Source organism: Tupaia chinensis, unplaced genomic scaffold, assembly GCF_000334495.1.
Source record: "Tupaia chinensis unplaced genomic scaffold, TupChi_1.0 Scaffold000179_1, whole genome shotgun sequence".
Lineage (NCBI taxonomy): Eukaryota > Metazoa > Chordata > Mammalia > Scandentia > Tupaiidae > Tupaia > Tupaia belangeri.
Window position 1 is genome coordinate 4,056,201 of NW_006159654.1, and position 17,399 is coordinate 4,073,599.

The 17,399-nt window shown below is 35.6% G+C and overlaps 1 protein-coding gene across 1 annotated transcript in view; it reads right to left on the reverse strand.

The window, feature by feature from the left end:
* Positions 1 to 17,399, reverse strand: part of GLRA3 (glycine receptor alpha 3) — a 123,151-nt gene that overhangs the window by 87,094 nt on the left and 18,658 nt on the right. The window contains exon 2 of the mRNA XM_027771044.1: positions 3,157 to 3,380. Within this exon, the coding sequence (XP_027626845.1) occupies positions 3,157 to 3,380 (224 nt within the window). The remainder of the gene's footprint in view (positions 1 to 3,156; positions 3,381 to 17,399) is intronic.

The window sequence follows — 17,399 nt, forward strand, 5'->3', positions numbered from 1 at the left end:
ATTATGTTTGAGAGTTGAAACAAAAATTATAAAACTAGTGTAGGCAGAAGAGGAAAATAACAAATCTGAAAGCACTTTTTAAAAAATACATTGACACAAATGAACAAGATTGGTAATATGTAGCGTGGTCTAATACCTTCTCTGTAGACATAAGACATGATATTAATGGGAAGATGATTTCTTCAGATATATAAAAGATGTAGGAGTCAGTTATCCTTCTATTCAGCAATTGCATTTCTAGGAATCTAAATACCTTATGTGTTCATGTGTCGTAAAATACGAAGATAGCTCCTGTCACACCTAAATAACAGCAGCACCTACATATTCATTAACAATGGAACGGCTTAAATGTAGCATGAAATACCTTGGGCAAGATAGACTTACCTGGATTCATAAGAAAAAGCCTACAAAATGCATTTACACTGAAGAAAAACACCTTGATTTTTATTTAAAATATTTCTATAAATATGCTATGGCTAAAATGTGTCCCCTCAGATACCTGTTGGAATTTGGTTGTATTGTGAAGGTATTAAGAAGAGACTTAATCTAGCTATGGTGGAGCCTTAGGAGGGGACTCCCATGGCTGAATCCTGGGGGGCCGATAAAGTGAGAGAATGAGACAGAGGCTTGTTCTGATCTGGACACACTCCTGCCCTCCACCATGTTGTAATTCAGTAAGACTCTAATTTAGATGCAAATATGTCTTTGGCTTTCTCAACCTCTGAAACCATAAACTCAATGAATCTCTACTCTCTTAAATTACCCAGATTCAGGTATTTCTGTGATTAGGACAATAGGAAAACATAACCATGTGTGTAACCTGACTTCACTGTGCTCCACTTTATAGTGCCTTGCACAATTTTACAAACTGAAGGTTTGTGGTACCCCTGCCTCACACAGGTCTATCAGCCCCATTTTTACAACAGCATATACTTGCTTCATGTCTGTGTCACATCTTGGTACCTCACACACCTTTTCGAACTTTTTCATTATTATTTTCTGTTCTGGTGATCTATGATTAGTGACCTGTGATGTTATTATACTATGTTGGGGTACTTCATCATAGTCCAGCAAGATTAGACGTGTAAGCCCCCAATTGGACTTTTCTGGTTTGAGATGGGTGTTGGGAGGTGCTCACATTTTTTTTTCCTTTGCAGTGCTTGGATGGAGTAAAGCAGTTGCCTCAATGTCTTCTGTCTTGCTAGGATGCCCTATTCCTAACATTTATAGAATGTTAGATTGGCTAAAGACTTTAGAGTTTTGTTAAGACTTTTGTTTGTACTTCTTGATATTTCTTTGTTGTCAGCCTTTTAACCTCCTAAGTTGCAACACATAAGGCAAGAAGAAAAGCCTGGAAAATCACCTCTCCATTGCTTCTTAGGTTGCAAGGTCCTTAGACAGTCTGTCTTTTTATATCCACCCCTGGAAATCTCTTTAATTTATTACATATATCCAGGTGTTTATTGGTACTTAGCAGGAAAAATAGAGAAAAGAATGCCTACTCCATCTTCCCAGAAGCAAAATTCTTACTAGCTTTTGATAATTATGCCTTTTTACAAGTATTCACAGAAATTCAAAATTCTCTTGTTTAGACCTGGGATTCACCACTAAATTATTGATCCATATGGGACTATAGGGATTAAATAGTGATGGAACCTGAAATCTTCCTTTATGTCATATTTAGCAATTACTCACTCAAGATCACATTAACACATATTAGTTGGTTTTCAGAAGTGTGATGAGAGTGTTAATTCATCCTAGCTTGATGTCACCCCTGTCACTCTTAGGAAACAATAAATTTATAGAAAGGAAATTTGTTCACATGAAATAGAAAAATGTGAAAAGCAGGCATAAGATATTGGGATGAAGAGATGAAAAGTAGACATAGGATATAGCATTATTTATAAAACCATTTTACAGAAAAATATTTTTAAAATCACCAAGCAACTAAGATTAAATTTTCTATTATACTACTTTATTTTATACTATTACATGACAAAAATAAAAATGTCCCTGATATTGGACAGATGCACTCAAAATCAATTATCTCCATTCCTGGTGAGAAGAAAAGTAAAAAACAGAACAATAAGAGAGAGATAAACTATGAGGAATTAATTTTAAGCCAAAGCCTCAATATTAAGACCACCTTGATGTTCTTTTTAAACATATTACTAGTGATATAGATGCTTAAAGAGTTGCCTATTATGCTAAGTAGGGCATATTCTCTCTCTCCTGAAAAACATAAATTTTGTTCCTGACTCCCTCTTTCCAAATTAAAAAAAAAACTATACAAGATTTTTAATATAATCATTTTTTAAGATTTTTCAGATATACAAATCACCAAGTATATCACTTTAAGCAACTATTTACTGAATCTTACCTACATGATGTGTAATAAATTCCCAAAGTTGAATCAGTTTTATAGTATGAGAAATTGTACTAGTGTTTGTGTTTTGATATTAATTATTGTTATATTTCAGTATCATTTTTTAAATGCTACATAGTCTTTTGAGAATGTATAGTGGATAATGAAAATATAAATAAGATCTTTTCCAGGGATGGTGGTAAAGGTTTTGATTATCATCCATTTTTTACATATTACGTTGACTTTTTTCCTTTTGTTTCCTTAAAAGTTCATCAATAAGTCACCACTTTGCAGTACACTAAAAAGAATGAAAACTGGATAGCTAGTGCAAAAAAAAAAGTAGAAGAATATCCAGAAGAGCTCAAGGATATCTAAAAAATACATGTACCTGAAAAATAATTTATTTAAAACGGATCTCAGACAAAGCAAGCCTAAACATTTCTTCACTTATAAATATTTAAAGGAGGTCTGTCTACACAGAAATTACAAGGTATGATTCAGCTGCCTTTCAATTTACTTTTAAGATTCCTTTCAACTTGTCTGTTAAGAATCACCTGGGGCCACTAATTTCGAAAGTAATTTCCAAGAATTACTCATACGGTTCCTGCGTCTGAAACTTAGATCTGTTTCTGTTGATCAGACATATTTAAAAGGTAACATAATAGAGGAACTTAGCTAGGACAATAATAGTACTTGTTTAAAAATTTCAAAGTCTCACCAAACAAACAACAAAAAGCAACAAAACCCAATACTCTATTTGATGAAATCAGGAATTTAAGTCTATGACTCACCTTATTGAATAAAGGACATTCCCATTTTTGAAAATTCTTAACAATTTGTTGTCTGTGGTGACTTCATGGAAGTTTGCACCCTTTTCATTGGCAAAGAACAAATCAGGTTTCCAAATGGAGTCCAACATGGAAGGGTCAAGATCTAATGAGTCATCAGGATATTCACTGTATGCAAGGCGAGGATCGTTCCATTTCTGACGAAGAAAGATATTCACTCTGTAATCCTATGGGGGGAAAAAGTCACCCTCCTTTAAAAAGTTTAAAATCCACAGTGTCAACGAAAGTTCATCAACTACAACAAACATACCACTTTGGTACGGGCTGTCCATAGAAGGGCAGCTCTGCATAGGCAGGGAGGACAGAGCACAGGGCATATTCTGTGCCCTCCTCTCCCCTTCACTGTGATCCTAAAACTCTAAAAATATTAAAGTCTTTAAACAATATTTAGGGTCATATGTGCTATTCTTTGGGTTCTTCCAAATTATAACAAGAGCCACTGATGTCCTTAGGGATTTTCCATACCCTACAATCCTCACATGTTCCCACCTAAAAGAGTGATTTTTTTTCAGAGGGATTTTTGCTATAGGACACATATGCTTGCTGGAGAGACAGAGAGAGAGAAGGGGAGATATCACTCCCTCCCCTCCATGGCCATGCTGCAACGCCTCCATGGCCATGCTGCAATGCCTTCTCCTCCTTTCTCTTTTGGGATTTTGGGCATACTGGTATGGTGTGAGTTTTAGACCACTGGGTCTGAGACTCAAACCATGGTTAACTATGAAGAGTCCAGAGATGTAACCATTATGCCATCTGCTGGTTCCTAAAAGAGTCATTTTAATTCTGATGCTTTGCCCATATCTTCAGTGACTTATAATGCTCTAGAGGTAATAAAATAACACAGAAGAATACAATTTATACTGTTTTCCCAGTCAAATTCTACTTTCCTAGTTTGTTAGAATAAAATATTGAATTGTTATTTGACACTTACAGGAAGATATTTTCACCTTTGCATTTATTTTCGAGAATCATTTCTCTTGAGTGAATATACAGTAGCATACAAAATACATTTAGTATAATTTTCTTGAAAGCTGTCTGTGATACAAAAATGATCCTATCTGTTCTCACAATGAAGATAGATTTTCTCATGTTTAATATAGCATGTAAGTTCCATGAAATATGTGATTTGGGGTAAAATGAGATTTGGGAAAAATGAAAGAATAATAACGAGGCAAGCAGGTGGCATAGTGGTTAAGGAGATGGACTCTTACATGGCCAACTGTGGTTCAAGTCCCAGACCCAGTGGCTTGAAACTTTTGGGTAGGCAGTGTAAATTCATGCCCAAAATCCTGAGAGGAGAATGAAGGAGAAGGGATTGTGACATGGCTACCACCTTAAGGGATGATTTTTTTACTTTCCCTCTTACTGTCTCTCTCTATTTCTGTCCAGTGAGTACCTGAGGTCGATGACAAAAGCCTTAAAAAAGAAGAAGAAGAAGGAGAAGGAGAAGGAGAAGGAGAAGGAGAAGGAGAAGGAGAAGGAGAAGAAGAAGAAGAAGAAGAAGAGGAAGAAGAATGGTTATGGTCAATATTGTTTTAAGCAGATCTGGCTACTAAGATTTCCAATTAGATCTCTCATAGTTAATTTTTATAAGGAGAGGAGTTAATCATTTCAACCTAATTCTTAAATTTCTGAATTAATGTATAAAATGATATTTTGGTATATACATAGAGTTTGTGTATACAGAGCATGTAAAAATAATTACTGCATATGACTTTATAAATATAATTTTCCCCTTAGGTTTCTGAAATGAGCAAATAAATTAAACATAGACTTCATTATAAGCATGATTAAAGCAAGCATTTGAAGAAAGCTTCATTTCTATGAATAGTAGCCAGGACTGGAGATATTCAGGGCAACAGAAAACCAATTTTCATTTATTTTTTATCACTTGAATACCAGATGACAAGTTGCCAGGCTACACTAGCCAAGCCACTACGAAGGGTGCCCTCGTATCAGACCTGGTAGACTGTTGCTCTTATACATACATCAGATGCAGAGTGGGTACTGAATGTTACACATCTGGACATCCCTTTGGTCAATGTCTGTGCACTGAGACCACCACCTCCTAACTGCAACTAGGGGAACATACCAGATAATATTTTTTTCTGCTTGCTAAGTGCCCCATGTATCTTCCACAGTGACAATGGAGCAGAATTTGCTTCAGCTTTTTATCAGAAAGCTCACAATAATGTGGAAATCTCACCAGCCACAAAGATCTGCAGAATCTTTGAATGGGGATATGTGAACAAGCTTCTACCAACCATGAATAACTCATCCTCTCTTAGCCCACAGTTAGAGCACCGTGAATCACAGTGCCATGCTCTGTGGTGAGCTCTTGTCTCCTTCGCTGTTGTTCAGTGTGTGCCTTGACTGCCGCCAAAGAAAGGATTGGACTAAACACAGTATCTCTTTGCGTCACAGACAGGAGAAGACTGAACAAGAAGTTATAATCATATCTGCCAGGAAAGGTAATTGACTAGGAAAGAACTTACATTTTGGCTGACTCAATAGATAAATAATGAAATTGTTTGAACCATTTTTATGTTGTAACATGTTTCTTTATTCAGAACTCTTGACAGCTGTTCCCCACATTTAGATTAAAATGAAAAATTTTTAAAGCTGCACTATGTATAAGTTAGTGAATTCCTTATTATGGTCTAGTACTAGAGATAAACTATGTAGACATAGTTCCAGATCTTGCAGGAACACTTTTTACTCCAAGAGTGAGCTAAATAAAGACATCACATATCCTTCCATTTTTATTTCTGAAGAAAAAATAACTGACAGCTATCACCAAGGTTAAATGTTATTCTATATCCATTGTGGTCCTTTCTGGGAATAACCAGAAATATCTTTATTTCTTAACACTTTTGTGTATTTGGCTTAGAGCCAGGATCCAAAGTAAAGCTCTAAATGACCATGTCCTGCAAACCTAGAAGCTTAGATTTTTAACTGTCCTCACAGTTTGGTTTGGGAACATTGAGATGGGAAGACTCTTTATTAAACAATCAAATTTAGTATTTCAAAAATGAATTTTTCTTTTCTACAAATTTTGGCATAGGGCATGTGCACTTGCCAGAGAGAGAGACAGAGAAAAGAAAGTGAGAAATCACCTGCCAGGGTAATGGCCATGCCACAATCCCTTCTCCTTTCTCCTCCTGGGATTTTGGAGACAAACACGCACATATGCCCAGCATGATCTTCAAGCTGTCAGATCTGGGACTCAAACAGTGGTCAACTATGAGGGAAACCAGTGCCTTAACCACCCCACCACCTGCTGGCTCCTCAAAAATGAATTTCAAGACCATTTCTTCATAGACATAGTATCTAATTATATCTATTACAGCAACTAATTATATATGAATTATGTTTGACTCCTGGTCATTCATGAAAATACACAAAGAAAGGGATAAATGAACTCACCATCCTAAAAAAGTTACTGTAACTAGACTTAAAATAACTTGCCTCATGAAAGATCCTTGACTGACAAAACAGTTTTGTGCAACACAGACTCTAGGACTTCAATATAGCACATGCAAAAAAAAATGTTAACGGGACTTTTTTATTTTATTTTTTAAAGAATTATTTATTTAATTTTATTTATTCATTCATTTATTTTAATTTGACCAGACACAGACACACAGACACACACACACACACACACAGAAAGAGAGAGAAAGTGAGAAAGCAAACCACCAGGTCCAGGACTTGAACTGTGGTCGGCCATGTGGGAGCATCCAGTGCCTTAACCACCATGCCCCTGCTGGTCCCCAAAAAAGTTAACAGGATTTTAAAAAGCTGATTTAAAATTCAAATATGGGGCCCAATGATAGTGCAGCAGTAAAACAAGATACTACGTGAGGCAGATCCACATGAGAAGGCTGTTGGTTCATGTCCACAGATCACTTCACACATGCTGGGTACATGTATGACCGGGGCAGGCTAAGGCTGGAGGTGTATTATGACTTCTGGACCCTGTCAGAGGTGCTGTATCTCTGTCTCTTTCTGTCTATTTCCCTATCTTTCCTCTCAGTCATAGAATAAATAAATAAGCCAGTTTTTTTTTTTTAACAATTCAAACATTTATTGACAATGTTCAAAAGAAAGACTAATATTTTTTTTAAACTGAATTTTTCCCTGTTTATCAATTCATTTAGAATATGGTATTAATGGTTATGATTCTACAAGGGTAACATGTAGAAAGGATTTTTAAAAATGTGATTTAAAAAAGGGGGAAAATGGAGAGGTAAGACCCTTGTGGAACACAGGTAAGGTTTATTATCTGTTGACGAGGAGGTGTATGGCAGTCTCAACTGGGCTGGACTGAGGTGTATATCATGCTGGGTAAGGTCTCTTTACAATCTAAATTATCGATAGTGATTTAATGTATGAATAATAATAAAAAATAAGTAAAATAAAAAATAAATTAAAAAAGTAAGTGCAAAACAATATGCATTGTAAATTGACATTTATGTTCCAGATGTCTAAAATCTAGATTCTATCCACTGAATTCATTCATAAGTTTTATAAGGCAGCAGAACTGACCCTTAATGTGAAATCATAAAATTTCAGTCCAGAGGGTAATGGCCATGCCACAATCCCTTCTCCTTTCTCCTCCTGGGATTTTGGAGACAAACACGCACATATGCCCAGCATGATCTTCAAGCTGTCAGATCTGGGACTCAAACAGTGGTCAACTATGAGGGAAACCAGTGCCTTAACCACCCCACCACCTGCTGGCTCCTCAAAAATGAATTTCAAGACCATTTCTTCATAGACATAGTATCTAATTATATCTATTACAGCAACTAATTATATATGAATTATGTTTGACTCCTGGTCATTCATGAAAATACACAAAGAAAGGGATAAATGAACTCACCATCCTAAAAAAGTTACTGTAACTAGACTTAAAATAACTTGCCTCATGAAAGATCCTTGACTGACAAAACAGTTTTGTGCAACACAGACTCTAGGACTTCAATATAGCACATGCAAAAAAAAATGTTAACGGGACTTTTTTATTTTATTTTTTAAAGAATTATTTATTTAATTTTATTTATTCATTCATTTATTTTAATTTGACCAGACACAGACACACAGACACACACACACACACACACAGAAAGAGAGAGAAAGTGAGAAAGCAAACCACCAGGTCCAGGACTTGAACTGTGGTCGGCCATGTGGGAGCATCCAGTGCCTTAACCACCATGCCCCTGCTGGTCCCCAAAAAAGTTAACAGGATTTTAAAAAGCTGATTTAAAATTCAAATATGGGGCCCAATGATAGTGCAGCAGTAAAACAAGATACTACGTGAGGCAGATCCACATGAGAAGGCTGTTGGTTCATGTCCACAGATCACTTCACACATGCTGGGTACATGTATGACCGGGGCAGGCTAAGGCTGGAGGTGTATTATGACTTCTGGACCCTGTCAGAGGTGCTGTATCTCTGTCTCTTTCTGTCTATTTCCCTATCTTTCCTCTCAGTCATAGAATAAATAAATAAGCCAGTTTTTTTTTTTTAACAATTCAAACATTTATTGACAATGTTCAAAAGAAAGACTAATATTTTTTTTAAACTGAATTTTTCCCTGTTTATCAATTCATTTAGAATATGGTATTAATGGTTATGATTCTACAAGGGTAACATGTAGAAAGGATTTTTAAAAATGTGATTTAAAAAAGGGGGAAAATGGAGAGGTAAGACCCTTGTGGAACACAGGTAAGGTTTATTATCTGTTGACGAGGAGGTGTATGGCAGTCTCAACTGGGCTGGACTGAGGTGTATATCATGCTGGGTAAGGTCTCTTTACAATCTAAATTATCGATAGTGATTTAATGTATGAATAATAATAAAAAATAAGTAAAATAAAAAATAAATTAAAAAAGTAAGTGCAAAACAATATGCATCGTAAATTGACATTTATGTTCCAGATGTCTAAAATCTAGATTCTATCCACTGAATTCATTCATAAGTTTTATAAGGCAGCAGAACTGACCCTTAATGTGAAATCATAAAATTTCCGTCCAGAGACATTAATGGTTTTTTTCTTACAAATTCCTTCTGTAGTAATATGTACTTTTGAGAACCCTTCAGATATTCATTTGGTTTTCATTTGTTATATAATAAATACTTTTTGTAAATATATATTATAATGCATTAGGATATTATCAATATTTTATAATAACTCTGAAGTATAATCATTATATTCATAATATAGAAGAATTAATTTTGGCATTTTGGAAGTAGAGTTATGGACTTTAATTAATTTAAATTAACTGTGAGAAAATGTTTTACTGATTAATAAAATTATATATATTTGGTTTTGAAAACAAGTTCCACTAAAATGTAGTTTAAAGTCAATTTGCATATTACAAAATTAATAATACACTCTACACGGCATCTTTTGAATCAGTGTGGAGTGATTCTTACATTATTAGGCACAAAAAATAATGCATTTTGGGCAAACTATCATAAAGGTAAATATTCCAGGCTCAGCTCTCCCAATTAATAGCTTTTTAATCTCTCTATGTCTTATTTTTTCATCTGTAAAATAGGATGGCTATAAAAGTACTTTCTCTAATAGGGTTGTTGTAAGCATTGAATTGGTCTATGTAAAGTCCTTAAAATTGAACTCATTAAACATTAGCTTTTAGACCCAGCCATTGGCACAGGTGGGAGGGCACTGCTGTATGATACTGCAGCCATATGAGAAGGCCAGGGTTCAGCTCCCAGGGAGACCTGAACAAATCCTAGCTTGTTAGAAGTCTAGAAGAGGATCATAACATGAAAACACCCTCTTAGGTCTCTCTCTCTCTCTCTCTCCCTTTCTCTCTTTCATGAAAGAAAAAAATCCTTTAAAAATAATATATTAACTGGAACCAGTCGTTGGTGTAATGGCTATGTCACTGGACTCTCATGTAGTCAACTGTGGTTGGAGTCCCGGACCCAGTGGCTTAAACTCATGCCGGGCACGTATATGTGAATGCCCAAGATCCAGAGAGGAGAATGGAGGACAAGGGATTGTGGAGTGGCCATCCCTCCTGGGGGTTGATTTTTCGCTTTCTGTCTCTGTTTCCTGGTGAGCACACATGCCCTATAGCAAAAACCTCTCCCCCCCAAAAAAAATAGCTTTTAGACCCCCCCTGCCCCCCAAAGTAGAAGCTATATTTAAAATGTCACATATTTTCCATTTCTAAATTGTTTTTAAAGTTTGGACATTTTGATTCACCATGTAAAAATTGGGACAACTAGCTATAATTTTGAAATCTTCTGAAAAGTTTGCAGAACTATCACAATAGATTTATCATTAATTACTATATATTAACTTCTGTATTTCAAAATTGATATATTTTTAGACTTTCAAACCTTTAATCAAGTTTCCCACTTCCCCATACATGCCACATATCCATCCATCCATCCATGTATATCAAATCTGCATGTTTGTATATATAAAGCCCTTATCCCTATTAGAAAATAGAGCTGCTCACAACTACATGGCTCTTAGTGTCAGATGTCATAGTAGATGCTTCATGGATTATTTCTACAATTCACATAGCACATCTATGAGGTGGGTGTTATTTGCCTAGTTTTACAGTTGTGGAAGATAAGACAAGAAGGTAAGTAACTAACAGAATCATGGAGCTAATAAGTACAGAGCTGTAAATAAGAATAAAAAGTTCTGGCTTCAGAGATTTATAGACATACTGTCCCATGATACACTACTGCTCATGGTCTCCTGTATTCAAACCAAACATTCTACAAACTCATGCAAAGTTTCTTGGTCTTTGTGGTCTATGTTCATTATTGTAAGGAATTTGGGGGCTTATTCATCAATATGCTCACTGCTGGGAAATTATAAGCACTATACCTAATGTTCTCAGATCAAATTTAGTAGGTGCCAGTGTGTTATTTTGACATAATAAGTACTCTGGGGAAGACCAAATTTAGTAAAAAGTACAACCTAATGTATCAACTAAAATGACACATAGAATATAAGCTTTCACTTTTCACCATATAGGGAAGCAGAGAATTACTAGAAACTAAATTTAAGTAACCAATTGGGAAAAAAATAGAGAAAAATAATTATATGATGTGAGCAAAGAACGTTGTGTTTCTCTTTTCTTATGGCCCCATAGTTCAGTTAATCTTTATTCCCATCTGGACAATTTCTAATCCAGCAGTGAAGAACTCTCCCTTTCTGTTTTCATTTCTCCCTAACTTCACTTCTCCTTACTCCCTCATCTCCCTATGTCTTCATATCTTTTTCTTTGAATCTGTCTCTCTCTTTTCCACACATACACACACACACACACATACACACACACACACACACATGCACAGGGGCATGTATGCACATGCATGCCCTGCCACTTTAGGACTGGCTCCCAGATTTTTGTTTGTGAATTGGTATACTGGATAGAAGTGGTTTTCAGTTGTATTATAACAAAGTAAAGAAAATAAATATGTATCATGCTGTCACTGTTGATAACTTAATTCCTTTGCTTCTGCTCTTTTAATTAACCTACATATTTCACAGAATTGAAATAATATTGTACATTCACTTTTTTTAGCAAATATTTTGATAAAAGATACTCTTTACCAAGTCAAAAAATTAAGTTGTTACTCCTGTTTTTGTTTATATATGTACATACAAAGAATGAATTTGCAAGGGACTGGTGTTCCTAGCTAAAGAGTGGTCTATACAGAAAAAGCACCCTTCTATTCTAGGGTATTATTTGGATAAAGATGAAAAAGAATACTTTTCAAAAATTTTTTCATATGAAATGAAGTCTTCAAAGACAAAAAGATTTCTGTTTCCAGCCGAACGGTTGTCTACACATACCAAAGCACTCTTCTACTTTAAGTTATTATCTGGATAAAGGATAAAAAGCATATTTTTAAAGATACAGTAGTTTTTAAATATGAAGTAAAGAGTCTTCAAAGACAAAAGCAAGATTAATCTAAAGTAAAAATGGTGAGCAAATACAAACACCTAGATTTGGATAGTGAGCCTTTGACCATCGTAAGGTGGAAAAAGTGAACTGTGGTCATAGATTAATTAAGTAATTAATTATCAATAGATGTTCAAGATTATCACAAAATGTGAACTCATAATAACAACATTTACTAAAGGCAAAATAAAGCAGTCATGAGCTTTATTATCTCATATTCTCAATCTGGTTTTTCTAGAAATACATATATGTAAAGAAATAAAAGATACATTCAGCAATAGGAAGCAGTAATACCAGATATTAAAAGAAATATCCACATAGAATAATAAAATAAAGATATAATTCTTGAAATTAAAAAATTAATGGCCATGTTAAAGCATATTACGTGACTAAATAGAGAAGTTGAGTAGAATAGGGAGCTGAAGAAATAGCCCAGATTTAAATAATGAGAGAAAAGGAGAAAGAAAACAAAAGAGAGATTAAGTCTTTTAAGATAGAATGGGAAAGTCTAAAGCAATATAAATCTAATTGGGATTGCAGAGGATGAAATAAAGAGGATGCAGAAAAACAATAGAGAAATCGATAAGATTGTTCCCGAACAAATAAGGAAACTAAAGCACAGATACAAAGAATTTGCAACATACTAATAATGGTAAGTCCACATAAGAGTGTTATATTACAAGTGCATAATTTCAAAGGCTAAGAAGAGATCATTTTTAAAAATTTCCTTTCTATTGTCAAATAATATTCCATCACTTAGACTATCACATTTTGTATACACATTTGCTAAAAAGAAATGGAATACCATGACATTCTGGATTATAAACATGGATGAAAACATGAGGCTAAAAAGCCAGTCTCTTGTATGATTCCATGCTTATGAAATACATACATTAGGTGAACCTATGACAGAGAGTAAGCTAGGACTTTGGAGGGAATGGGAAGTGATTGCAAATGGGTATATAGTATTTTAGGGGATAATGAAAATGTCCTAAAACTGATTGTGGTGATGATTGCACAACGGTGCCAATGTACACAAAACCTTTGAATTATTTAAAGGCACTAATTAATGTGTTTCAGAAAGACAGAAACTATACACAGAATGCTGCCCCCAAATGCAAAAGAAAGTGACGAACAAGGAACTCACCCACCTTGGCCAGCAGCTGTGGCACAGTGGTGGTACGGGGCATATGTTCAACATGCTCTCTGAGAAAGACACAGAGAGGAGGAGTATGTGAAACCACTTCCAGGGAGGATGGCCAAGTCACAATCACTTCTCCAGTTTCCTCTCGGGACTTTGGGTACACATGAACAAGTGGCCAGAGTGTTTCTCAAGTCTGGTTTGAGATTTGAACTGCTCAGTCAGTCATCTGGGAGCCAACCACCTTACCCACCAGCTGGCCTCCAAAAGACTTTTTGAATTGAATTTGCATACATTATTATTTTATCAATTTTTGAAGTTTCTAGAACAATTGTCTCTTTTTTTTTTTTTCAGTAACTAGAAAGAGTAGAATATTTAAGGAAGAAAATCTCCAGAATCATAGTCAAGTGAAAAATTAACTCAGAATTCATCATGTTTAAAGGAATCCTAAGCAGAAATTATGACTAATTTCAAAATGATTAGAAGTTAACTTACCTTTGTTAAAGAAATAAGAACAAAGTTCAAACTTCTTAACAAATGTCTTGCTGGTTTAGTTTTACAAGATGTTCTAATTTTGAAGTACTGTGCAACAGAGGTTCCTATGCATCACAAAGCACAGAACAGTGGTGGAATAATTGCTTCTAATGTCATCTCTGTAATGTCCCCCATGTCGCCTGCACCATCTGCTCTATGAACCCCGCCACAGGGAGGGTGGTCTTCTGGGGCCACTGATTCTGGAATAATGGCCTAATGGGAAAGAGCTTTTCAATTCTAGTTGTTAAACCAACGGGGAAGAAAACCATTATATTAGAACTATTTAGAGACTTAGGAAAGGTTATCTCAAATCTCCCCCTGATGTCTTCATTATCCATATGCTTAATTATTCTCTTAGAAAAGAGCAGAGTTATGTTAAAATTACAAAAAGTTTTTAAAAAGAAACGTAATTGTGTACCAATCTTAAAAATATAAAATTAAGAATGACTGGTTAGAACATTAAGCATATTGAATCAATGAAATAACGCTCTTTATAGCTCATTCAGTAAATGTAATGTAAATAGAAGATTCAAAATTAAAATACAAACTAAAACAATAAAAAGTTATTTTCCATTTAGAACACTGCTTTGTCCTTACATTCGGATTTATGAAGTTCTAGAGAGGAAAACATAGTTTATGGATATGCTCTCCCAGAAGTTGAAAGAGCTATTTCAGCTAGCATAGCTCATTCAGTTTCAGGATGCCTGTACATGACATGCACAAGGCCAGTATTTCCAGTAGCTGCTTGTTGTCAATGAAAAACAGTAGTTTCTGCTGCTCATTGGCTGTAAGGTAATGAGTTAGCCTCTGATTTTTTGTACTACATAGCAGTGCTCCACAGAATTTATCTAGCAGTCTCTTTCTTCCTCTGTTGCATACTCACTTTTTTTTATTATAGATTTTTGCCATAAGGCAAGTGCGCTCACTAGAGAGAGACAGAGATATACAGAGAGGGAAAGTGAGAAACCACCTCCCAGGGGGGATGACTATGCCACAATCCCTTGTCCTCCATTCTCCTCTTGAAATTTTGGTCACACATACACACATGCCTGGTATGTTTTTCAAGCCACTTGAAATGTAGAGCTGACCATACAGGATCCAGCATCTGAAGCACTATGCCATCTGCTGGCCTACATGCTCATTTCTTACACTGCTACTCAATCCTCCTTTGTCTGCAAATTGTATGCCTAACTTTCAGCCTCCTTAAAATTAGACTATACAAGAGATGGAAGACAGTCTCCTTCATGGCAAGCCAAAAAACCCGTAGATAATAGAAAAAAAATAGCATAACTTCCGACATCATGCTTATGTTCATTTATTGGTTCCTAACCCCCTATTAATTTTATTTTTTGTTACACCAAGTATGAAGAAAAAACTTAAATCTTTATTCTAGTTTCAGTTCCATAGACTTGGAAATCCTGTCTATGTAGGCATTAACAAGTCCAATTCATGCCCTGAAATTTACATCACAAATCCATTCATTCCAATTAGAATATATAAACTTGTAAGATTTTTACTGCCATTTTATTGCTATTTGTAAGTTAAACAGACATAATTATGGGCCAGCCCTGTGGCTCAGTGGTTAAGGTAGATAACTCCCACATGACCGAGTGTGTGGTTTTAGATTCCTGACAGATAGTCTAAAGGATGAAAATTAGTGACTTGAAAAACATGCTGAGGGCAGGTGCGTGTTTGCCCAAAATTTCAACAGGAGAGAAAGATGAGGAAGGGATTGAATAGTGCTCTCTCCCCTCCTTTCCTGAGGGGACAAGGGACTTCAGAGTGTCCATGTACCCCCATGGGTGATTTCCCACTTTCCCCCTCTCTCTGTCTCTCTCTAGCAAGCACACATATTACATAGCAAAAAATCTAGAAAAAAAATAAAAAGAAAAGAAGAAGTGAGAATGAATCAGAAGAAAAAGATGGCTAGATAAAGTCTTATCAGCATTCTATAAGGCAGAGGATAAAATGAAAACATAGACTACTATTTTTCTTTCTGACTCACTCTTTCTGAGTGTGAGTCTATATGCCCTGGCAATAAAAATTAACAATAAATTTTAAGCTGCACATAATCATTTATAAATAAGACTTGTAATCTTTGGTTCATATATTTAGTGATACAGGGTCAATGATCTGCTTGTTTTTAATTTTTTTTTTTGGACTTAACAGTAAACAAATGATGTTCCACTACTGGAATCTATGCCTTAGATCATAAAGAGACAAAGGTCTCTCAGAAAACAATAGCAATTTGATCTTCAGGGTTGGCAGGTGTGGTGGTTAAGGCTCTGGACTCCAGTATGACCAACAATGGTTCAAGTCCCAGACCAGGTTGCTTGCTTTCTCACTTTCCCTCCCTCCCTCGCCCTCTCTTTATGTGTCTCTCTGGTCAAATTAAATAATAATAATAATAAATAAAATGAAATAAAAAAAGAACATACTATTGTTAAACAGCACTACAAATGGTGCACTACAAATAAGCATTCTAAGAATTTAATCCCATTAATGAAAAGAGTGTTTTTTTTTTTTTGGAGAGGTTTTTGCTATAGGGCGTGTGCACTCACCAGACAGACAGAGAGAGACATAGAGACAGAAAGCGAGAAATCATCCCCCAGGGGGGATGGCCATGCTGCAATCCCTTCTCCTCCATTCTCCTCTTGGGATCTTGCGCACGCACGCACATGCGGCCGGTGTGAGTTTTAAGCCACCGGGTCCAGGGCGTGAACCACAGTCGACTACATGGGAGTCCAGTTACATAGCCATTATGCTAACTGCTGGTCCCGAGAAGAGTGTTTTTTGAAGAAAGTGAAAGACATTTCATACTTTGAAAGATGAAAATTAGTATCTCAAAACACTAATTTTTAAAAGATCTTCTGAGGCCAGCCATGGCCTGGTGATTTAGGCGGCTGGATTTCATATTGTTGATCACATGGTTGAAGTACAGATCTGGGAACTTGAAAAACATGTAGGCACATGTGTGTGGTGACCAAAGTCCCAAAAGCAGGGAGAAATATGGACGAGATGCTGCATGACTGCTCCCCACAGCGGGTGCTTTCTGGCAGCCCCTACCCAAGAGGACATGTAACCTCTGACAAAATGATAAATTATAAAAATCTTCCAACTAGTTTATTTCCTTGAATGTTTGATGTAAACTGCTGTATTTCATTATATCCATATATTTAAAAATTAATTATGGTCAAATATATATACATTTATTATTTGTGACAGTTAGTGCATTAAATAGTATTATCTAGCCACCACCATTGTCTAGTTCTGGATCATTTTTTGACCCTAAAAGGAAATGCTGCATCCATTAAGCAATCCCACTCTCCCCTCCTTCTAGCTACTGGCAACCACTAATTTGCTTCCTGTCTCTATAGATTTGTCTGCTCTGGATATTTTATATTAATGGAATCATGAAATATATGACCTTTTGTGTCTGCTTTCTTTCACTTAACATAACATTGACAAATTTATTTAGGAATACAGAAAATATTTATTTAATGTAAAAAAATTGGAAGGTTCTTGAGAGAAATATATTTGCAAGGTGG